General features: G+C 48.6%; 1 protein-coding gene across 1 annotated transcript in view; it reads right to left on the bottom strand.

The window, feature by feature from the left end:
- LOC144493944 (dynein axonemal heavy chain 8-like) overlaps positions 1-24,101 on the bottom strand; it is a 1,661,706-nt gene that overhangs the window by 1,029,786 nt on the left and 607,819 nt on the right. The window contains exons 23-25 of the mRNA XM_078213521.1: positions 19,402-19,832; positions 18,276-18,409; positions 17,025-17,359 (exon numbers count right to left, since the gene is read on the bottom strand). Of these exons, the coding sequence (XP_078069647.1) occupies positions 17,025-17,359; positions 18,276-18,409; positions 19,402-19,832 (900 nt within the window). The remainder of the gene's footprint in view (positions 1-17,024; positions 17,360-18,275; positions 18,410-19,401; positions 19,833-24,101) is intronic.

Genomic DNA, 24,101 nt, shown 5'->3' with positions numbered 1-24,101 from the left:
CATCAGTTAGCGGCACAGACAGGCGATTCTGTGGGGGCAAACGGGACTCCAGGATGGTAGTCTGCCTACCTGGTGCTGGGGTCACGGATGTCTCCGAGCGGATAGGAGGCATATTAAAAGGGGAAGATAAAGAAACGGATGTCATTATACACATTGGTGGAAATGACGTAGATAGGAAGAGTAGGGGGATCCTAAGAGAGCAATTCAGGGAGTTGGGAAATAGGTTAAAAAGTAGGGTCACTAGGGTGGCCATCTCTGGGCTGCTCCCAATGCCTCGTGCCAGTGAGGCTAAGAATAGGGAGTTGGTACAAATGAATGCCTGGCTAAAGGACTGGTCCAGGAGGGAGGGCTTCATTTTCATAGATCAATGGGAGGTTTTCAGGAGAGGATGGCACCTGTACAAGAGGGAGGGGTCACAACTAAGTTGGAAGGGCACAAATATCCTGGCTGGGAGCTTTGCTAGTGCAGTTCGGGGGGGTTTAAACTAGTATGGCAGGGGGGTGGTGATCAAACTATTAGGTCTACAAGTGTGGAGGCTGGGGACGAGCTTGGGGCTGGGACAAGGCTGGCAAAGAACAAGAGCACTCTGGGGGAGGACGACCTCACTGAGCCTGGAGGTCTGGAGTGCTTATACTTCAATGCAAGGAGCGTAGCAGGTAAGACAGACGAACTTGGGGCCTTAATGCGCACGAGGAATTTGGATGTGGTTGCGGTGACAGAGACTTGGTTGAAAGAGGGACAGGACTGGCAGCTGAATATTCCAGGGTACAAGTGTTTTAGGCGAGACAGAGGAGGGGCCAAAAGAGGTGGGGGAGTAGCGGTATTAGTTGGAGAGCATATTACAGCGGTGCAGAGAGAGGACAATTCAGAGGGGTCGTGTAACAAGTCACTCTGGGTGGAGCTTAGAAACAGGAAAGGCGCAGTCACTATTTTGGGGGTGTACTACAGGCCCCCCAACAGCCCAAGGGAAGTGGAAGAATGGATATGTCAGGAGATACTGGATAGGTGCAGGAAAAATAGGGTTGTTGTAGTGGGAGACTTCAATTTCCCTGGTATAGACTGGAAATCGCTGAGGGCAGGGACTCTGGATGGGGAGGAATTTGTAAAATGTGTACAGGAGGGTTCGTTGGAACAATATGTAGACAGCCCGACTAGAGAGGGGGCTATACTGGACCTGGTACTGGGGAATGAGCCCGGTCAGGTCTTCAAAGTTTTGGTAGGGGAACATGTGGCAAATAGTGACCACAATTCTGTTAGCTTTAGGATAGTGATGGAAAAGGATGAGTGGTGTCCCAAGGGTAAGGTGTTGGATTGGGGGAAAGCTAACTTTATTGGGATCAGGCAGAAATTGGCAGCTCTTGATTGGGAGAGGCTGTTTGAGGGTAAATCCACATCTGGTATGTGGCAGTCTTTTAAGGAACAGTTGTTAGGGCTACAGGACAAGCATGTGCCTCTAAAAAAGGATAGGAAGGGTGGGATTCGAGAACCGCGGATAACCAGGGAAATTGAGGGACTGGTCAAAAAGAAAAGAGGCGTATGTTAGGTCCAAGCAGCTAAAAACGGAGGGAGCTCTGGAGGAGTACAAAGAAAGTAGGAAAGTACTCAAACGGGGAATTAGAAGAGCAAAAAGGGGTCACGAAATGTTCTTGGCAGACAGGATTAAGGAGAATCCCAAGGCATTTTATTCATACGTTAGGAACAAAAGGGTTGTTAGGGAAAAAATCGGACCTCTCAGGGACAAAAGTGGGGACTTATGCTTGGAGCCCAAAGAAGTAGGGGAGATCCTAAATGAATACTTTGCGTCGGTATTCACAAAGGAGAGGGATGTGTTGACTGGGAGTGTCTCGGAGGGGAGTGTTGAACCGTTGGAGAAAATCTCCATTACAAAGGAGAAAGTGTTAGGTTTGTTAGAGAATATAAAGACTGACAAATCCCCAGGGCCTGATGGAATCTATCCAAGGCTGCTCAGGGAGACGAGAGGTGAAATCGTTGGGCCTCTGACGCAAATCTTTGTCTCGTCACTGGACGCAGGTGAGGTCCCAGAGGATTGGAGGATAGCCAATGTGGTCCCGTTATTTAAGAAGGGTAGGAAGGATAACCCGGGTAATTATAGGCCGGTGAGCTTGACGTCCGTGGTAGGGAAGTTGTTGGAGAAGATTCTTAGAGATAGGATGTATGCACATTTAGAAAGGAATAAACTCATTAACGATAGTCAGCATGGTTTTGTGAGAGGGAGGTCATGCCTCACTAACCTGGTGGAGGTTTTTGAAGAAGTGACCAAAATGGTTGACGAAGGAAGGGCCGTGGATGTTGGCTATATGGACTTTAGTAAAGCGTTTGACAAAGTCCCTCATGGTAGGCTAGTGAAAAAGGTTGGATCTCATGGGATAAAGGGGGAGGTGGCTAGATGGGTGGAGAACTGGCTTGGTCATAGAAGACAGAGGGTGGTAGTGGAAGGGTCTTTTTCCGGCTGGAGGCCTGTGACTAGTGGTGTACCGCAGGGCTCTGTATTGGGACCTCTGCTGTTTGTGATTTATATAAACGATCTGGAAGAAGGAGTAACTGGGGTGATCAGTAAGTTTGCGGACGACACAAAATTGGCAGGACTTGCAGATAGTGAGGAACATTGTCAGAGGCTACAGAAGGATATAGATAGGCTGGAAATTTGGGCAAGGAAATGGCAGATGGAGTTCAATCCTGATAAATGCGAAGTGATGCATTTTGGTGGGAATAATGTAAGGAGGAGCTACACGATAAATGGAAGAACCATAAAGGGTGTAGAGACGCAGAGGGACCTGGGTGTGCAAGTCCACAGATCTTTGAAGGTGACGTCACAGGTGGAGAAGGTGGTGAAGAAGGCATATGGCATGCTTGCCTTTATAGGACGGGGCATAGAGTATGAAAGTTGGGGTCTGATGTTGCAGATGTATAGAACGTTGGTTCGGCCGCATTTGGAATACTGCGTCCAGTTCTGGTCGCCACACAACCAGAAGGACGTGGAGGCTTTGGAGAGAGTGCAGAGGAGGTTTACCAGGATGTTGCCTGGTATGGAGGGGCTTGGTTATGAGGAGAGATTGGGGAAACTGGGGTTGTTCTCCTTGGAAAGACGGAGGATGAGGGGAGACTTAATAGAGGTGCATAAAATTATGAAAGGCATAGATAGGGTGAACGGTGGGAAGCTTTTCCCCGGGTCGGTGGTGACGTTCACGAGGGGTCATAGGTTCAAGGTGAAGGGGGGGGAGGTTTAACACAGATATCAGAAGGACATATTTTACACAGAGGGTCGTGGGGGCCTGGAATGTGTTGCCGGGCAAGGTGGTGGAGGCGGACACACTGGGAACGTTTAAGACTTATCTAGACAGCTATATGAACGGAGTGGGAATGGAGGGATACAAAAGAGTGGTCTAGTTTGGACCAGGGAGCGGCGCGGGCTAATTGTTCTTTGTTTGTCGTTTCAAGGCTTCATTCTATGATCATCTTGCTGGTGCCAGTACAGAGCGAGACTGCGGATAGTTGGGAACCTGTCTCGGGGGCAGGGAATTCAGATGGTGTTCGTAAAGCAGAAGTGGAAATGAATAGGGTTGGGAAGCATTTTCCGATCAGGGCCAGTGTGATCTCCTGGACTCGTTTCGATCGCCTCAAGGGGTCGGAGAGGAATTTCCCAGATTTCTTTTCCCCATATTGGCCCTGGGGTTTTCACTCTGGGTTTTCGTGTCTCCCTGGAGATCACATGGTCTGGAATGGGGTGGTGGGGGTGAGTTAATAGGTTGTGATGAACAAAGCATCGTAGCTGTGAGGGACAGCTCGGTGGATAGGATATTAGGATGTAGATAGGCTGGAAAATTGGGCGGGGATCCTGGATTCAGGATTCAATCCTGGACCGGGGAGCGGCGCGGGCTTGGAGGGCCGAAGGGCCTGTTCCTGTGCTGTATTGTTCTTTGTTCTAGATGTCCACCAATAATTGAAAGTGGCAACGCAGGTGGATAAGGTAGTCAAGAAGGCATACAACATGCTTGTCATCATCGGTTGGATAGAAAAGTCAGGTACTTGGGGGCATAGGTTTAAGGTGTGTGGGGAAGTGTTTAGAGGAGATGTGCAAGGCAAGTTTTTTTTAAACACAGTGGTCAATATCTGGACCACGCTGCCCAGAGAGTGGTGGGATCAGGTACGATAGCGGCATTTCAGGGGCGTCTCGATGAATACATGAATAGGATGAGAATGGAAGTACACGGACTCCGTAAGAGCATACAGTTTTAGTTTAAGCAGGCAGCATGATTGGTGCAGGCTTCGAGGGCTGAAGGGCCTGTTCCTATGCTGTACTTTTCTTTGTTCATCATGTGAGTCTTGGAAATCCTCTCCACTTTGAGCTGGTGGTTTGTGGTGTCGATGATAGCCATGAGGTGGAAATGCTGGCTTTGGACTGGGGTGGGCATCTCCACTTGATCAGGTGAGTGGAACTAGGTTCACAAACATGGTATATATAGGCAAATAAACAATTGCAAGATAATTCCAGATTGTAATGTGAAGAATGGTTGGAATATGAGTTTTTACAGATAATGAAGTCTTTACGGGTACAAACAGTGTGCTTGGAGAAAGGCATAATCATCGGTTAAAGAGTTGTGAATTGTCTCAAACCAGATCAGTTCGTAGGATTTTGCAAAGCCAGGCCAAATGGTGGGGGTTACAAGTAGTGTGACATAAACCCAAGATCCTCGTTCAGGCCATCCTCATGTGTGCGGAACTTGGCTATCAGTTTCTGCTCGGCGATTCTGCGTTGTCGTGTCTTGAAGGCCACCTTGGAGAACACTTACCCAAAGATCGAACGCTGAATGCCCTTGACTGCTGAAGTGCTCCCCGACTGGAAGGGAACACCCCTGCCTGGTGATTGTCGAGCGGTGTCCATTCATCCATTGTAGTAGTGTCTGCACCGTCTCCCCAATGTACCATGCCTCGGGGATATCCTTTCCTGCAGCGTATCAGGTAGACAACATTGGCCGAGTCGCATGAGTATGTATCGTGTACCTGGTGGGTAGTGTTCTCATGTGTAATGGTTGTATCGATGTCGATGATCCAGCATGTCTTGGAGGTTGCTGTGGCAGGGTTGTGTGATGTCGTGGTCACTGTTCTCCTGAAAACTGGGTAGTTTGCTCCAAACAATGGTCTGTTTGAGGTTGGGCATTTGTTTGGAGGCAAGTAGTGAGGTGTGGGGATGGCCTTGGCGGGATTTTTATTGTCATCAATGACATGAAGGCTCCGAAGAAAATGCCGTAGTTTCCCCACTCCGGGGAAGTGCTGGACGACGAAGGTACTCTGTCGGCCATGTCCCATGTTTTTCTTCTGATGGAGTCAGTGCAGTTTCTCGCTGTGGCGCATTGGTCGATGAGTCAACCGCCATATTCCGTTCTCACAAGAGTGTTTTTCAGTGTCTTTAGGTGCCTGTTGCATTCCTCCTCATCTGAGCAGGTCCTGTGTATACGGAGGGCTTGTCCATAGGGGATAGCCTTTTTAATGTGTTTAGGGTGGAAGCTGGAGAAGTGAAGCATCGTGAGATTATCCGTGGGCTTGCGGTACAGTGAAGTGCTGAGGTGCCCGTCCCTGATGGAGATGCGTGTGTCCAAGAATGCTGATTCTGGAGAGTATCCATGGTGAGTCTGATGGTGTGATGTCATTGTGTAGTCGCAACAATCGCCAGTCAAAGGACATTCAGCCACTGATCTTCGGGTAAGTGTTCTCCAAGGCAGCCTTCAAGACACACAACAATGCAGAATCACCGAGCCGAAACTGATAGCCAAGTTCGACACGCATGAGGACGGCCTCAACCGGGATTTTGGGCTTATGTCACACAACTTGTAAAAAAAATAAACCCACCATACAGCCTGCATTTGCCGAATCCTACAAATGGTCCCTACTTGAGACAATTCACATCACTTTAACCTGTGATTATCCCTTTTTCCACGCACAGTTTGTACTCGTTAAGCTGTGCATTCCAACCATTCTTCACATTCTAATCCGTGATTATCTTGCAATTGTGTCTTTGCCTATATATGGCATTTTTGTGAACCTAGCTCCACTCACCTGATCAAGGAGCAGAGCTCTGAAACCTCTTGATTCCAAATAAACCTGTTGGACTTTAACCTGGTGTTGAGAGACTTCTTACTGTGCCCAACCCGGCCCAACGCTGCCATCTCCACATCATATCCAGAGCTTGGGGTCGGGGGTCACAGCCAGCGAAAGTTGGAGAAAAACCTCAGCAATCAGAAAGGATTGTGAAGCAGCAGTTGCAGAATTAAAATAGGAATCAAGTGATGGTGTGTAGAAGGGTTAAAAAGATCTTAGGCTGGGACAGAAGGGGTTAAAGGGGCTGCTTGGCTGAAATACAAAAACTTGAACGGCTTAAGATCACCAGCAAGCCAGGCTGCTTAGCAGGATGGGTGCAATTGTGCAGGTGCATCCGAACCCAGCATAACAGACATTCTCCTGCTGGCACAACACGCCCCCGCCATGGACATAGGCCCACCCCCTCTCCTCCACAGACATCAAAGAACAAAGAACAAAGAAAATCACAGCACAGGAACAGGCCCTTCGGCCCTCCAAGCCTGCACCGATCATGCTGCCCGACTGAACTAAATCCTGCAAACTTCCATTAGGGCGCCCCTCAACCTCCGTCGTTCCATTGAGAACAAACCAAGTTTCTCCGACCTCTCCTCATAACTAATGCCCTCAATACCAGGCAACATACTGGCAAATCTTTTCTGTAACCTTTCCAAAGCCTCCACACCCTTCTGGTAGTGTGGTGACCAGAATATATTCCAAGTGCAGCCCAACTAAGGTTCTATAAAGCTGCAACATGACTTGCCAATTTTTAAACTCAATGCCCTGGCCGATGAAGGCAAGCATGCCGTATGCCTTCTTGACTGCCTTCTCCACCTGCGTTGCCACTTTGTGACCAGTGTACCTGTACACCCAGATCCCTCTGCCTATCAATACTCTGAAGGATTCTGCCATTTACTGTATATTTCCTGTATTAGACCTTCCAAAATGCATTACCTCACATTTGTCCGGATTAAACTCCATCCGCCATCTCTCCGCCCAAGTCTCCAACCGATTTATATCCTGCTGTATCCTCTGACAGTCCTCATTGCTATCCGCAATTTCACCAACCTTTGCGTCATCCACAAACCTACTAATCAAACCAGATAAATTTTCCTCCAAATCATTTATATATATTACAAACAGCAAAGGCCCCAGCACTGATCCCTGAGGAACACCACTTGACACAAACCTCCATTCAGAAACGCACTCTTCTACTGTTACCCTCTGTCTACTATGACCAAGCCAGTTCTGTATCCATCTTGCCAGCTCACCTCTGATCCTGTGCGACTTCACCTTCTGTACCTGTCTGCTATGAGGGGCCTTGTCAGAGGCCTTACTGAAATCCATGTAGACAACATCCACTACCCTACCCTCATCGATCATCTTCGTCACTTCCTCAAAAAACTCGATCAAGTTAGTGAGTCATGACCTCCCCTTCACAAAACCATGTTGCCTCTCCCTAATACATTCACTTATTTCCAAGTGGGAGTAATCCTGTCTCGAAGAATCCTCTCCAATAATTTCCCTACCACTGACGCAAGGCTCACTGGCCTGTAATTACCTGGATTATTCTTGCTACCCTTCTTAAATAAAGGAGCAACATTGGCTATTCTCCAATCCACTAGGACCTCCGCTGTAGCCAATGGGGATACAAAGATTTCTCTCAAGGCCCCAGAGATTTCCTCTCTTGCCCCTCTCAGTATTCCGGGATATATCCCATCAGGCCCTGAGGACTTGTCTACCTTAATGTTTCTCAAGAACCCCAATATCTCCTCCTTTTTTATCTCAACATGACCCAAACTATCTACACACCCTTCCCCAGACTCATCATCCACCAAGTCCTTCTCTTTGGTGAATACTTACGCAAAGTACTCATTTAATAGCTCGCCCATTTCGTCTGGCTCCACGCAGGGATTCCTTCCTTGACCTTGAGTGGGCCAAACCTCTCCCTGGCTACCGTCTTGCTCTTTATATATGTGTAAAAAGTCTTGGGATTTTCCTTAATCCTGCTGGCCAATGATTTTTCGTGACCCCCTTTCAGCCCTTCTTACTCCTTGCTTAAGTTTATTTCTACCTTCCTTATATTCCACACTGGCTTCGTGTGTTCCCAGCCTCCTAGCCTTGACAAATGGTTCCTTTTTCTCATCGACGAGGCTCACAGTATCTCTCGTTATCCAGGGTTCCCGAAATTTGCCATACTTATCCTTCATTCTTACAGGAATTTCCAGGTCCTGAATTCCTATCAACTTACTCTTGAAAGCCTCCCACATGCCAGATGTTGATTTGCCTCAAACATCTGCCCCCAATCTACATTCTTCAGTTCCTGCCTAATATTGTTGTAATTAGCCTTCCCCCAATTTAGCACCTTCACTTAAGGACTACACTCATTATCCATCAGTACATTAAAGCTTACTGAATTGTGGTCACTGTTCCCAAACTGCTCCCCTACTGAAACATCGATCACCTGGCCAGGCTCATTCTCCAATACCAGGACTACTACGGCCCCTTCCCAAGTTGGACTATCTGCAGACTATTTCAAGAAGCCCTCCTGGATGTTCCTTACAAACTCTGCCCCATCCATGCCCCTAGCACTAAGTGAGTCCCAGTCAATATAGGGGATGATAAAATCTCCCACCACAATAACCCTGTTACTTTTACACCTTGCCAAAAGCTGCCTACATATCTGTCCCTCTATCTCCCGCTGGCTGTTGGGAGGCCTATGGTAATCCCCCAACATTGTGACTACACCCTTCCTATTCCTGAGCTCTATCCATATTGCCTCACTGCATGTGCCCTCCAAGGTGTCCTCCCGCAGTACAACCACAGCATCGGCATCCTTACAGACATCGCCCATCCCCCACGTAATGTTCCTCCCACCAAATAAACCCCCTCCCCCCATTATCACAGTTGCAGATTTCCTCTCTCACTCATCTCTCCTGATCACAGCAGTTGCAGACTCCCCCTTTTCAACACACCCTTCCTCTGATCACATAGAATCATAGAAAATATGTTCAGGAGTTGGCCATTTGGCCCTTTGAGCTAGCACCACTATTCAATATGATCTTGGCTGATCATGCACTTTCAGTGTCCCACTCCCGCTTTCTCTCCATACCGCTATATCCCTTTAGCCACAGGGGCCCCTTCCAGCTCCCTCTTGAACGTATCTAACAAACTGCCCCAACAACTTTCTGTGGAGGAGAATTCCACAGGTTCACAACTGTCAGAGTGAAGCAGTTCTTCCTCATCTCCGTCCTGAATGGCTTACCCCTTATTTTAAACTGAGCCATTGTGACTTCCGCAACATCGGGAACATTCTTCCTGCATCTAGCCTGTCCAGTCCCATCAGCATTTTATATGTTTCGATGAGATCCCATCTCATTCTTCTAAATTCCAGTGAGTACAAGCCCAGCCGATCCAGTCTCTCTTCATATGTCAGTCCTGCCATTCCAGGAATCAGTCTGGTGAACCTTCGCTGAACTCCATCAATAGCAAGAATGTCCTTTATCAGACAAAGAGACCAAAACTGCACACAATACTCAAGGTGTGGCCTCACCAAGGCCTTGTATAACTGCAAGACAGCCCTACTCCTATACTCAAATCCTCTTTCTCTGAAGGCCAACATGCTATTAGGTTTCCTCATTGCCTGCTGCATGCCAGCCTTCATTGACTGTTCCACCATTACACCCACGTCACGTTGCACTTACTCTTTTCCTAAACTGCCACCATTCAGATAATAATCTTCCTTCCTATTTTTGCCACGAAAGTGGATAACCACACATTTATCCACATTATGTTGCATTTGCCACGAATTTGCCCACTCAGCCAGCCTCTCCAAGTCATCCTGTAGCATCTTAGAATCCTCCTCACAGCACATACTGCCCACCCAGTTTAGTGTCATAGAGTTTCACAGCATGTAAAGAGGCCCTTCGGCCCAACTTGTCCTTGCCACCCCTTTTTTAAACAACTAAGCTTGCCCCAATTGCCCGTATTTGGCCCTTATCCTTCTATACACATCTTACCCATGTAACTGTCCAAATGCTTTTTAAAAAGACAAAATTATACCTGCCTCTACTATTACCTCTGGCAGCTTGTCCCAGACACTCTCCACCCTCTGAAAAAATTGCGCATCTGGACCCTTTTGTATCTCTCCCCTCTCACCTTAAATCTCTAGTTTTAGACTCCCCTATCTTTGGGAAAAGATATTGACTATCTAGCTGATCTATGCCGCTCATTATTTTATAGACCTCTAAGATCACCCATAAGCTTCCTACGCTCCAGGGAAAAAAGTCCCAGTCTATCCAGCCTCTCCTTATAACTCAAACAATCAAGTCCTGGTAGCATCCTCGTAAATCTTTCCTGCACTCTTTCTAGTTTAATAATATCTTTTCTATAAGAGGGTGACCAGAACTGTACACAGTATTCCAAGTGTGGCCATACCAATGTCTTGTGCAACTTCAACAAGGTGCCCCAACTCCTGTATTCAATGTTTGGACCAATGAAACCAAGCATGCCGAATGCCTTCCTCACTACTTTGCCTACATGTGACTCCACTTTCAAGGGGCTCTGAACCTGTACCCCTAGATCTCTGTTCTATAACTCTCCCCACCACCATCATTCACTGAATGAATCCTGCCCTGGTTCAATCTACCAAAATGCATCACCTTGCATTTATCCAAATTAAACTCCATCTGCCATTGGCCCACTGGCCCAATTGATCAAGAGCCCATTGCAATCCGAGATAACCTTCATTTTCCACTATGCCACCAATCTTGATGTCTTCTGCAAACTTATTAACCATGCTTCCTAAATTCTCATCCAAATCATTAATATAAATGACAAATTACAGTGGACACAGCACCGATCCCTGAGGCACACCGCTGATCACAGGCCTCCAGTTTGAAAAACAAACTTCTTCAATGACCCTCTCTGTCTTCTGTCATCAAGCCAATTTTGTATCCATTTGTCTACCTCACCTTGTCATCTGCAATTTGCAGATATTGCATTCAATTCCTTCATCCAAATCATTATTGTATATTGTGAATAGCTGGGGTCCCAGCACTGAACCTTGCGGTACCCCACCAGTCACTGCCTGCCACTTTGAAAAGGACCCATTTATTCCCACTCTCTCCTTCCTGTCTGCCAACCAGTTCTCTATCCATGTCAATATGTTTTGCCCAATACCATGAGTTTTAATTTTCCTCACTAATCCCTTGTGTGGGACCTTTTCAAAAGCCTTTTGAAAGTCCAGATACACAACATCCACTGTTTCACCCTTATCCACTCTACTGGTCACAGCCTCAAAAAATTACAGAGGATTTGTCAAGTACAATTTCCCTTTAGTGAATCCATGCTGACTTGGATAGATCCTGTCACCGCTTTCCAAATGCTCAGTTATTACATCCTTAATAACTGACCCCACCACTGATGTCAGGCTAGCTGACCTACAATTCCCATTTTCTCTTTCCTCCTTTTTTAAAAAGTGGAGTTACATGAGCTACCCGCCAATCCACTGGAATTCTTCCAGAGTCCATAAAATGCTGGAAAATGATCACCAGTGTGTCCACTATTTCTCGGGCCACTTCCTTGAGTACTCAGAGATGCAGAGCATCAGACTCTGGGGACTTATCAGGTTTTAATCCCAGCAATTTCCCCAATACAACCAATACAATTTCCTGACTAATAAGGATTTCCCTCAGTTCCTGCTTCATGCTAGACTCTCTGTCCTCTAGTATTTCTGGAAGGTTATTTGTGTCCTCCTTACTGAAGACAGATCCAAAGTATTCGTTCAACTGGACTGCCATTTCTTTGTTGCCCATTATGAATTCACCTGATTCTAACTGTAAGGGATCTACATTTATATTCACCAGTCTTTTTCTCTTCACATATCTGTGGAAGCTTTTGCAGTCAGTTTTTATGTTTTCTGCAAGCGTACTCTCGTATTCTGTTTTCCCCTTCCAAATTAAACCCCATGTCCTCCTCTGCTGGGATTTAAATTTTTCCCAGTCCTCAGGTTTGCTGCTTTCTCTGGCCAAGTTATATGCCCAGTAAGAAGTCTCACAACACCAGGTTAAAGTCCAACAGGTTTATTTGGTAGCAAATACCATAAGCTTTCGGAGCACAGCTCCTTCGTCAGATGGAGTGGATATCTGTTCTCAAACAGTGCAAACAGACACAGAAATCAAATTACAGAATACTGATTAGAATGCAAATCTCTACAGCCAGCCAGGTCTTAAATGTACAGACAATGTGGGTGGAGGGAGCATTCAGTTATATGCCTCCAGATTTCCTTTGTTAGCAGCCATGAATGAGCCACCTTACCCATTTTATTCTTACACCAAACAGGAATGTAGAGTTGTTGAAGTTCATCAATGTGTTCTTTAAATATCTGCCATTGCCTATCCACTTAAGTATCCTATTCCTTAAGTATCCTTTGCTGCTTATCCAAGTCAATGCACGTCTCACACCAAAGTTAGCTTTCCTCAAATTCAGGACCCTAGTCTCAGATTTAACTGTGTCACTGTCCATCTTAATGAAGAATTCTAGCATATTATGGTGGTGTGGGATCCCCAAAGGATCCCACACCACCAGTTGCGAATTAATCCTCACTCATTGCACAATACCCAGTCTAAGATGGCCTGCTCTCACTACAGTTGCCGAGTTCTCCCCATCACCTCTTCCCTCTGATCACAGTTGCAGTTTCCCTTAACAAGGGAGAGCTCTATCTAAGCTGTAACGATGGACACACAGGCAGTCGCACCAGGAAAATGGCACCAGGATGAACTGCTCCAAGGTTTTCTGAGGGGGTGCTGGGCCATCTGCTCGCGGTGGTGGAGGAGCAGAGAGACATATTGTTTCTCCAGGACAGGGATCGAGCCAGTGGTCAGGAAGGCAAAGCGGCCTGGTGACTATTGCAGTCAGTAAAAGTAAAGTTTATTTATTAGTCACAAGTAAGGTTTACATTAACACTGCAATGACGTTATTGTGAAATTCCTCTAGTCACCACACTCCAGCGTCTGTTCGGGTCAATGCACCTAACCAGCACATCTTTCAGTCAGTGTCCATGTACTGGCATTGAGGACCAGCCACCACTGCAGCAAGAAGATTAATGACCTAATTCGGGCAGCAAGCATGCATGTCCATCCTGACCTGGCATTGGTCCCATGTGTCACGTCTGCCATGTTCATCCCCACACTGACACCCCACAGCCTTCTAGCATCTGACACTGACCCCCTAGCATTTGTCAACCACTATGGCAACTCCCTCCTCCACCCATGAAAACTCTGCCTGCATAGGCCCACCATGGCCTTCCAGCACCTGACCCACTAGTACCTTCTTCCTACCCCTATGGCAACACCGCACCTGCTCATTGAGACCACCCCGACATACCCCACCTAACCTTCCCCACACCTGACAGACCGTGTGACTTTCTAGACATCAGGTTTTCAATACCCATTTCTTTCCCCACTGGCGAAGGTGGCCCATAACCGCTGAGAGGGGGAGAAGATGGGGGATCCAACTTGAGTATTCTCACTCCCTTTGAGGAGGGTGCCCTGGACCTGGCGTGGGAGGATGACAGGTCGGGCTGCAACACAGAGGAGAGCATCTGCCAATCCTTCAAATGTTTAAGTGGCATCTTACCAGATACCTGTCCCTCCCTTGCACTCAACCTTGTGCCCTATGTTACAGGAAATGAACCTGATGCCCCTGGACCATCAGGTATTGCCACCCAACCCCTCCGCTGCTCCTGCCGCAAAGCCCCATGAAGGAAACCTCAGAGGAAGGGCCCGAGGAAACCCGAGGCCAGCATTTGCCAGCCGACACAGGTTTCCACACCATCACAGATACTAGCATCTTGGTGGGAAAAGTTAGTTGTGAGACTTCAGGGTCACTATTTGGTGCGCACAACATAAACTTTGATGTACATCACGACGAGGTGGAAACGCCCAAGACCTCTGGCATATGGCGGCCTGAGAGAGCTTAGAATTCAGCTGGCCTCAGGCCAGACGCTGGGCCCCTATGATAAGTTCCTCAAAGCTGCTGGAGATGAAGCAGCAGAGCTGGAGAATGCAGGAGGGGGTGTCAATGACACTGCAGCAACTGCATAGCATTGGGAGGAGTCCCACAGCTTTCAGGTAAAGGAGATATTGCCAGAGTTGTGTGGCAACCAGGCCAACACTGCAAGGATGGCATCTGCAGTGGAAAGCCTGGGTCAGGAAACAGTCACTACGGATGGCAGGGTCCAAGGCATGGCAGAGTCGCCGCAAGCCATGGCTGATTCACACTGGGCCATGGTCAAGGAGGATGGCCCATAGTTGTGGGGCTCCAGAGCATTTTGGAGAGCTGGCGGGCCATGGCTGAGACACAGAGGGCTCTGGCTGCAGGCCTTGCAAGCATGGCTCACTCACAGCGAAGCGTGGCTGAGGGGCTCTGGAGCTTAGCCCAGTCTCTGAGGGCACTCGCTGCAGGCATCAAGAGGTTGACCCAGACTCCAAGGGCCATCGTCGAGGGCTCGCACACCACGGGGTGACCGCAACTGGGCCTCCAGGACTGGCAGGGCCAGGTGACATTGGGGCTTCTGGAGCTCAGGCCAGCTGCTGCACCATCCCATGGAGTGACCCAGGAATTCATTGGCATCAAGAGGGAAGAGGAAGGGCTGGACCCCGTGCTGGGGTCTTCCACCTGGGAGACTCAGAGTCATAAAGGTTTACAGCATGGAAACAGGCCCTGCGGCCCAACTTGTCCATGCCGCCCTTTTTTTTTTAAAAACCCCGAAGCTAATCCCAATTGCCCGCATTTGGCCCATATCTCTCTATACCCATATAACTATCTAAATGCTTTTTAAAAGATAAAATTGTACCCGCCTCTGCTACTACCTCTGGCAGCTTGTTCCAGACACTCACCACCCTGTGTGTGAAAACATTGCCCCTCTGGACACTTTTGTATCTCTCCCCTCTCACCTTAAACCTATGCCCTCCAGTTTTAGATTCCCCTACCTTTGGGAAAAGATATTGACTATCTAGCTGATCTATGCCCCTCATTATTTTATAGACCTCTATAAGGTCACCCCTCAGCCTCCTACGCTCCAGAGAAAAAAGTCCCAGTCTATTCAGCCTCTCCTTATAACTCAATCCATCAAGTCCCAGTAGCATCCTAGTAAATGTTTTCTGCACCCTTTCTAGTTTAATAATATCCTTTCTATAATAGAGTGACCAGAATTGCACACAGTATTCCAAGTGAGGCCTTACCAATGTCTTGTACAACTTCAACAAGACGTCCCAACTCCTGTATTCAATGTTCTGACGGATGAAACCAAGCATGCCGAATGCCTTCTTCACCACTCTGTCCACCTGTGACTCCACTTTCAAGGAGCTACGAACATGTACCCCTTGATCTCTTTGTTCTGTAACTCTCCCCAACGCCCTACCATTAACTGAGTAAGTCCTGCCCTGGTTCAATCTACCGGAATGCATCACCTCGCATTTGTCTAAATTGAACTCCATCTGCCATTGGTCAGCCCACTGGCCCAATTGATCAAGATCCCGCTGCAATTGGAGATAACCTTCCTCACTGTCCACCATGCCACCAATCGTGGTGTCATCTGCAAACTTACTAACCATGCCCCCTATATTCTCATCCAAATCATTAACATAAATGACAAATAACAGTGGGCCTAGCACTGATCCCTGAGGCACACCGCTGGTCACAGGCCTCCATTTTGAAAAACAACTCTCTACAACCACCCTCTGGCTTCTGTCAAGAAGCCAATTTTGTATCCATTTAGATACCTAATGACTCTGGTCATTGCTAGGCCTTCCGACCGACCCCCCCCCCCCCCCGCCAATGAACAGGGTGGCATAGTTACGTCGTAACTGCAGAAAGTCAGCCGGGGCCCTCCTGGTCTCAGCCCTCCAGAGGACACCCAAGGGAATCACAAGCAATGGGGCATGGAATGCAACTGACCACTTCCACCTTTGATGTGCATCTTGGGGAGAGACATAGTGTTAGCCACATAAGATAAAGAAGTTGTCGGGCCACCAAGAAGGCAGGGGTGAAGGCATCTTTTTACAAACCAAATAAACTAAATCAAATAAACTGAGCGACAAAGTAAATGGAGCGGTCCCTTAAAAAGAGGGGGAACCACCCCAAACAAAACAAACCAAAGTGTAAAGGAAACTTAAAACATCCGATCAAAACGTGATTAAAAGGGTCAATTGTGCACCCCAGTCTCTGCAGGGCCCAACGGTCACAAAAGGTCTCAATGGTGCCCGTGGACTCTGCATGCTCCCTCTCCAGGGACACCCGGCCACGAATGTAGCGGCAGTAGAGGGTAGATCGTTGGGCTGGATGATCCCCCCCCTCGGTCGCCTGCTGCCGGGACTGTTTATAGCAAGTCTGGCCAGGCCTCGGAACGGCCCCCTCCACACCAAGTGTCTGTAACTCTGGAATGTGGGATTGAAGTGCAAACAAAACATCAATAAAATGTTTTGAGGTAACAAAAAAGGGAGTGAAGCCTAAAACAGTGCCAATAAATGTGGTCCAAGGTTTCTACAAGACCACAAAAAGGGCAGGTTTCTTGGGAGCCCATGAAGTGGTACAATTTACATTTGCATGGTACTGCTGCGTGCATCACCCTCCATCCCGATGTAGTGGCGAGGATCCCTCCATAGAGGGACCTTCACTGGGGACTTCCGCCGCAGGATGGTAACAAGGCGTGTCCGGGCGACAGGCGAGGATACGGCAGTGAAAGCTGTGCAGCAGCAATCCATACAGGAAACCCCTCCATGCAATGGGAAAGGGTATGGAAGACATTTCGCGAGGTGGCTTGAACTGTAGGGTGCCCAACCCGGGAAGGGGCGGGTCTGGGCTTAGGGCTAATATGAAATTCCATCCAAGCAGGAGTACGCTCACAGGGGCTCCCACTGCAGTTGTACCTCCTCAAGACCACATGTGACATCGGGTCTGAGCACGACCGTTCTAAGGTCGTGCTTGGACTCGATGGCATTGGCCTTGTGCAGAATGTCCATCGCCATGCGTCCAGCTCGCTCATGGGGTGTCATCCAGCCCACTCCTCCGCCATCCAGCACATCCCCGGCCCTGGTCACCTCAGCAGCCACAGCCTTCCTCTCCGTCAGCCACCTACATTGGTACTGGTGGAGGAGCGGATTCCTGAGCAGCAGCTCCCAAACTCCTCCAGACGGGGGAGAGCTGCGGCACAGGGCGATCATGTCCAGACTTTCCGAAAGTCCTGGTAAAAGATGGGCAATACCTGTAAGGAGCCACAAAGACCGCTCAGGTCTGTTAGCAGGAGCTGAACATCCTAGCTCAGGCCGTGCACCTAGTGGAAGAAATATGTTGCCAAGGCACACCATCTAGGAGGGGGATCAACGTAAAGCTATCGCTGCCGGGTTTGAAGGTGAAAGGTCACCACCTGGATGTAAAGGCACACCAGTGCCTGACCGCCCTCCCTAAGCGGGAGATTCAGAACCTCGACAGCGACCCAGTACAGTCTCTTGTCCCACAAGAATTCTACAAAGATTCTGTGGATGTTTGTGACAAAGTCAGGGGGAGGGTTCAAAGTGACCAGCTGGTACCACAGCATGGAGGAAATCAGCTGGTTTATGACAGTAAGACGGCACTCGGGGCAGTCCTGCCCAGCGATTCAGGCGAGCGGTGACCTTGGGCTCCAGCTCCTAAATTTGCCACCCAGGATTCCTCAGCCAGACTCTCACGTTGAGGAGGCTGGTCCTGCTCCAGGTGAAAGGCCCGAGTTCCTCTGGGAGGGAGTCCATCTGCCATGGATTGACCAGGAGTCTAGAACACTTGGTCCAGTTGATCTTGGCAGAGGACGCGGCAGAGTACACAGCCTGACACTCTCGCATCCTCCGCAGGTCAGCTGGGTCTGTGAACATGAGGAGCATGTCATCAGAAGCCGACAGGACCACTCAAATGCCCAGCCCAGAGTCAATCCTGACAACCTCCTCCTCAATACCGCGTAGGACTGGTTAGGGTGAATCATGTGGTCCAGCACGGTGCCAAGGTGTGAAGAAAGTGCCCCGGCAAAGATTTTATAGATTGTACTGAGGCGAGAAACCAGTTCTTAAGGTGGCAGAGATCCCCCTTCTTGGGCAGCAGGGCAATGACGGCTCTGCGCCACAAAAGGGGCATGTCCCCGGTCGCAATACTCTTCTCCAGAACTGCCACGCAGTCATTCCCCAGGATGTCCCAGAATGCCCTGAAGAACTGCATTGTCAATCTGTCCAGCCCCGGGGCTTTCCCCATTGAGAGGGTGTCGAGGACACCGGTCAGCTCTTCCAGGCTGAAGTGGGAAAAATATACAGATGGGTACACATAAAATGGCTGTCTGGCACATAAACAGTCATTTGGGAAAGAGACATTAAACAGGCACTGACTTTCAGTACAGACAGCCACCCGAGATTAAAACATAAAGGACGGACAGCTATTCAAAGTTAAACATGCAGGAATCAAATCCTACAGGAAGCCAGCCAGGGCTGGAGGGGCACTCTTTAGGATAAGGACAATAGGGGTGGATAACGAGATTAGCTACAGATGGGATCGGGAATACGTAACTGCAGGAAAACTAATTACTGTAAATTACTATATGAATAGACCGAAACTAAAACCATTGATGGTCGCTGACGAAGGAAATGTATCCATTCATAGAACAGGCGCTCTCCGGGCCAATCTGCAGCTGGTCCTTCCACAAAACTCTATGGGCATCTTCACTGGACGGGTCCAGAGAGAAAAGGGCAGTGTAGTAATTCCGGACATTGGCCCTGATGCCCTCTTGATCCAAGGTCATTGGCCAGCAGCGTAAGGTCCCACGTCTTTTTTCCAGCAAGTAGAAGAAGGGGGAGCCGTGGTCTTGTTGAAACTTATGGGATACTGTGAGGCCTGGATAGAGTGGACGTAGGGAGGATGTTTCCACTAGTAGGATAAACTAGGACCAGAGGGCAAAACCTCAGGCTAGAGAGACGATTGTTTAAAACAGAGATGAGGAGGAATTTCTTCAGCCAGGAGTGGTGAATCTGTGGAACTCTTTGCCGCAGAAGGCTGTTGAGGCCAGGTCATGGAGTGTCTTTAAGACAGAGATAGATAAGTTCTTGATTAATAAGGGGATCAGGGGTTATGGGGAAAAGGCAGGAGAATGGGGATGAGAAAAGTATCAGCCATGATTGAATGGCGGAGCAGACGCAATGGGCCGAGTGGCCTAATTCTGCTCCTCGGTCTTATGGCCTGATGGTCTTATGGTCCAAGTCGGTATGGATCTGGATCCGCGACCTCACATACATGCCACGAGACCCGACAAGTTGCAAGTCCCACAGCGTACCCTTCTTCTCTCTGAACGCCAGCTGCAGGTCAGGGTCCTTATCTGGCTGACTAAGGCATGACTCCAGGTTGAAAACCTCCTTTGCCAAATGCTCAATCCTGGATTTCTGCCTCCAAGTCAATCCCCTCACATACTCCTGACAGAAAGTAAGGATGTGAGTCTTGCCCACATCCCACCATAACCTCAGGGAAGGGAAGCCTGCCTGCTTCCTTCTCCAGTTGGCCCAGAAAAGACAAAACGAGCCCAGGAATTGTAAGTTCTCCAGCAGCAGGTTGTTAAAGTACCAGTATGCAGACCCCACCCGGACGCGAGACGGAATGAGGTCTGCCCACACCAGGTGGTAGTCCGGGCACAGCACCTGCTGCAGGGAGACCGATGGAACGCCGAACGCCTCGAAATGTAAAGGTGGTTGAGACTGGAAGCTCCATCTCTAGGTCTCACATAAGTGAAGACTCTGGAGCCTGTCATAGAGTCATGGAGTCATAGAGGTTTACAGCATGGAAACAGGCCCTTCGGCACAACTTGTCCATGCCGCCCTTATTTTCCTAATCAGTCCTTGCGTCTCTAAATGCCTGTAGATCCTGTCTCTCAAAATACCTTCCAACAATTTACCCACCACAGATGCGAGGCTAACTGGCCTGTAGTTCCCAGTCTTTTCCCTGCAGCCCTTTTTAAACAAAGGCACAACATTTGCCACTCTCCAATCTTCAGGCACCTCACCCGTGACTATCGATGATTCAAATATCTCGGCTAGGGGACCCGCAATTTCCTCCTTTGCCTCCCACAACGTCCTGGGATATACCTCATCAGGTCCCGCAGATTTATCTACCTTGATGCGCTTTAAGACTTCCAGCACCTCCTTCTCTGTAATATTTACACTCCTCAAGACATCAATATGTAATTCCCCAAGTTCTGTAACATCCATGCTTTTCTCAACAGTAAATACTGATGAGGAATATTCATTTAGGATCTCACCCATCTCTTGTGGGTCCACACATAGATTGCCTTGTTGATCCTTAAGAGGCCCTACTCTCTCCGTTGTTACTCTTTTGCCTTTTATGTATTTGTAGAAGCTCTTTGGATTTTCCTTTGCCTTATCTGCCAAAACAATTTTGTGTCCCTTTTTGCCCTCCCGATTTCTCTCTTAACTCTACTCCTACACCCCCTATACTCTTCAAGAGATTCACTTCATCCCAGCTGCCTATGCACGTCATGTGCCTCTTTCTTCTTCTTGACCAGGGCCTCAATATCCCGAGTCATCCAGGGTTCCCGATTTATGCCAGCCTTGCCCTTTTTCAAAACAGGAAATAGGCCCAGGAGCAGCCTGGGGAAGGTTTAAAAAGGGCTTACCTTGGAGGTTTCAGCCTCATTGTTCCACAGGAGCAGGCTGAGGGTAAGAGAGATTGTGTCTGCATTTTATTTATTTATTTTTCAGTTAAATTTGGCTTAAAAATCGGAGGTTTTTTTCAAAACAGGAAGTAGGCCCAGGAGCAGCCTGGGGAGGTTTTTTGGAGGGTTGAAAAGCAGGCCGCACTTTTGAGCGGGCAGTGTCTGGAGCGGGCAGTGGAGTGAGCAGGGAGTAGAGTGTGAGCTGTAAGGGCTTTGGCTCACAGGGCTTCGGCGAAGGCGAGGAAGGTTGTTTGTTTTTCTTCTGTTACGCCCCCTTTTTTGTTTTATCTCCCAAAAACTAAAAAGGACATGGCTGGTATGAGTGGGAGGCCAGTATACTGCATTCGGTGTGGGATGTGGGAGTTCCTGGAGACGACTTGCCTCCCGGAAGTCCATATCTGTGCCAGATACGTGGAACTGCAACTCCTGAAGGATCGTGTAAGGGAGCTGGAGCTGAGGCTTGATTAACTCAGTTTAGTTAGGGAAAATGAGAGATTAATAGATAAAAGTTATAGTCAGGTAGTGACACCAGGGTCTCGGAAGGAAGACACGTGGGTCACAGTTAGGAGGGGTAATAGTCAGAAGGGTGATGTGCCAGAAAGTACCCCAGTGGCAGTCTCCCATACAAGAAAGGGATGGGCAACAGATGGGAGAAGGGAAGGGAGTGAGCAGTCTGTGGAGGGATCCCCTGTGGTTGTCCCCCTCCAAAATAGGTATATTGTTTTGGATTCTGTGGAGGGGGATGACCCTCCAGGGGTAAGCCACGAGGACCAGATCGCCTCCATGGAGACAGGCTCAGGGGTCCAGAAGGGAAAGAAGGGGTTTAGGAGAGCGATAGTTGTGGGAGACGCAATGGTTAGAGGCACGGACAGGCGGTTCTGTGGGAGTGAACGAGAATCTGCCTCCCTGGTGCCGGGGTACTGGATGTCTCCGAGAGGGTAGGAAGCATATTTAAAAAGGAAGGTAGTCAAACGGATGTGATTATACACATTGGGGAAAATGATGTAGGTAGGAAGAGCAGGGGGGTCATACGAGAGAAATTCAGGGAGTTGGGTGCTAGGCTAAAAAGTAAGACCTCCAGGGTAGCAATCTCTGGACTGCTCCCGGTGTCTAGTGCAAGTGAGGCTCGGAACAGGGAGATTCTACAGTTGAACGCGTGGCTAAAGGACTGGTGCAAGAGGGAGGGTTTTAAATTCATAGATAACTGGGAAATCTTCAAGTCAGGATGGCAACTGTACAGAAAGGATGGGTTACACCTTAACTGGAAGGGAGCAAATATCCTGGCTGGGAGTTTTGCTAGAGTGTTTCGGCAGGATTTAAACTAGTGTGGCAGGGGGGTGGGGAACAAAACAGTAGGTCAGTAAATACTGAGGCTGGGGTTGAGCTGGGGGCCAGGGCAAGGCTAGCTAAGAAGAGGAGCACTCTGGAGGAGGATGACCTGAGTGGGCCTGGAGGTCTGGAGTGCATCTGCTTCAATGCGAGGAGCGTAACGGGTAAAACAGACAAACTTAGGGCCTTAATGCTTATGCGGAATTTGGATGTGGTTGCGGTGACGGAAACTTGGTTAAAAGGACAGGACTGGCAGCTGAATATTCCGGGGTATAAGTGTTTTAGGCGAGACAGAGGAGGGGCTAAAAAAGGTGGGGGAGTAGCGATATTAGTTAAGGAGCATATTACCGCGGTGCAGAGGGTAGACAACTTAGAGGGGTCATGTACTGAGTCGCTGTGGGTGGAACTCAGAAACAGGAAGGGTGCAGTCACTATGCTGGGGGTGTACTACAGAACACCCAACAGCCCACGGGAAGTGGAGGAAAGGATATGTCAGGAGATTCTGGATAGGTGCAGAAAAAATAGGGTTGTTGTAGTGGGGGACTTTAATTTCCCTGGCACAGACTGGAAAGTGCTTAGAGCTGGGGGTCCGGACGGGGAGGAATTTGTAAAATGCGTTCTGGTAGGTTCTTTGGAACAGTATGTAGATAGCCCGACTAGAGAGGGGGCTATACTGGACATGGTTCTGGGAAATGAGCCCGGTCAGGTCGTCAAAGTTTCGGTAGGGGAACATGTGGCAAATAGTGACCACAACTCTGTTAACTTTAGGATAGTAATGGACAAGGATGAGTGCTGTCCTACGGGCAGGGTGCTAAATTGGGGGAAGGCTAACTATAGCCGGATTAGGCAGGAATTGGTGGATGTTGATTGGGAGAGGATGTTTGAGGGTAAGTCCGCGTCTGGCATGTGGGAGTCTTTTAAGGAACTATTGATAAGGCTGCAGGATAGGCATGTGCCTGTAAAAAGGAAAGATAGGAAAGGTAGGATTCGAGAGCCGTGGATAACCAGGGAAATTGAGGATCTGATTAAAATGAAAAGGGAGGCGTACGTTAAGTCCAGGCAACAGAAAACAGATGGAGCTCTGGAGGAATACAGAGAGAGTAGGAAAGAACTCAAATGGGGAGTTAGAAGGGCAAAAAGAGGTCACGAGATGTTCTTGGCAGGCAGGATTAAGAAGAATCCTAAGGCATTCTATTCATACGTTAGGAACAAAAGAGTTGTCAGGGAGAAAATCGGACCTCTCAGGGACAAAGGAGGGGAATTATGCTTAGAACCCAAGGGAATAGGGGAGATCCTAAATGAATACTTTGCATCGGTATTCACGAAGGAGAGGGGCGTGTTAACCGGGAGTGTCTCGGAGGGAGGTGTTGACCCGTTAGAGAAAATCTCCATTACAATAGAGGAAGTGTTAGGTTTTTTAGGGAACATTAAAACTGACAAAGCCCCAGGGCCTGATGGCATCTATCCTCGACTGCTCAGGAAGACGAGAGATGAAATTGCTGGGCCTCTGACGGAAATCTTTGTCGCTTCTTTGGACACGGGTGAGGTCCCTGAGGATTGGAGGATAGCGAATGTGGTCCCGTTGTTTAAGAAGGGTAGCAGGGATAACCCAGGAAATTATAGGCCGGTGAGCTTGACGTCCGTGGTAGGGAAGTTGTTGGAGAGGATTCTTAGAGATAGGATGTATGCGCATTTAGAATGGAACAATCTCATTAGTGACAGACAGCATGGTTTTGTAAGAGGGAGGTCGTGCCTTACAAATTTGGTGGAGTTTTTTGAGGAAGTGACAAAAACGGTTGATGAAGGAAGGGCCGTGGATGTCGTCTATATGGATTTCAGTAAGGCATTTGACAAAGTCCCACATGGCAGGTTGGTTAAGAAGGTTAAGGCTCATGGGATACAAGGAGAAGTGGCTAGATGGGTGGAGAACTGGCTTGGCCAT

This window comes from Mustelus asterias, chromosome 5, assembly GCF_964213995.1.
Source record: "Mustelus asterias chromosome 5, sMusAst1.hap1.1, whole genome shotgun sequence".
NCBI classification, from domain to species: domain Eukaryota; kingdom Metazoa; phylum Chordata; class Chondrichthyes; order Carcharhiniformes; family Triakidae; genus Mustelus; species Mustelus asterias.
This window is presented reverse-complemented; position numbering and strand designations above follow the sequence as displayed.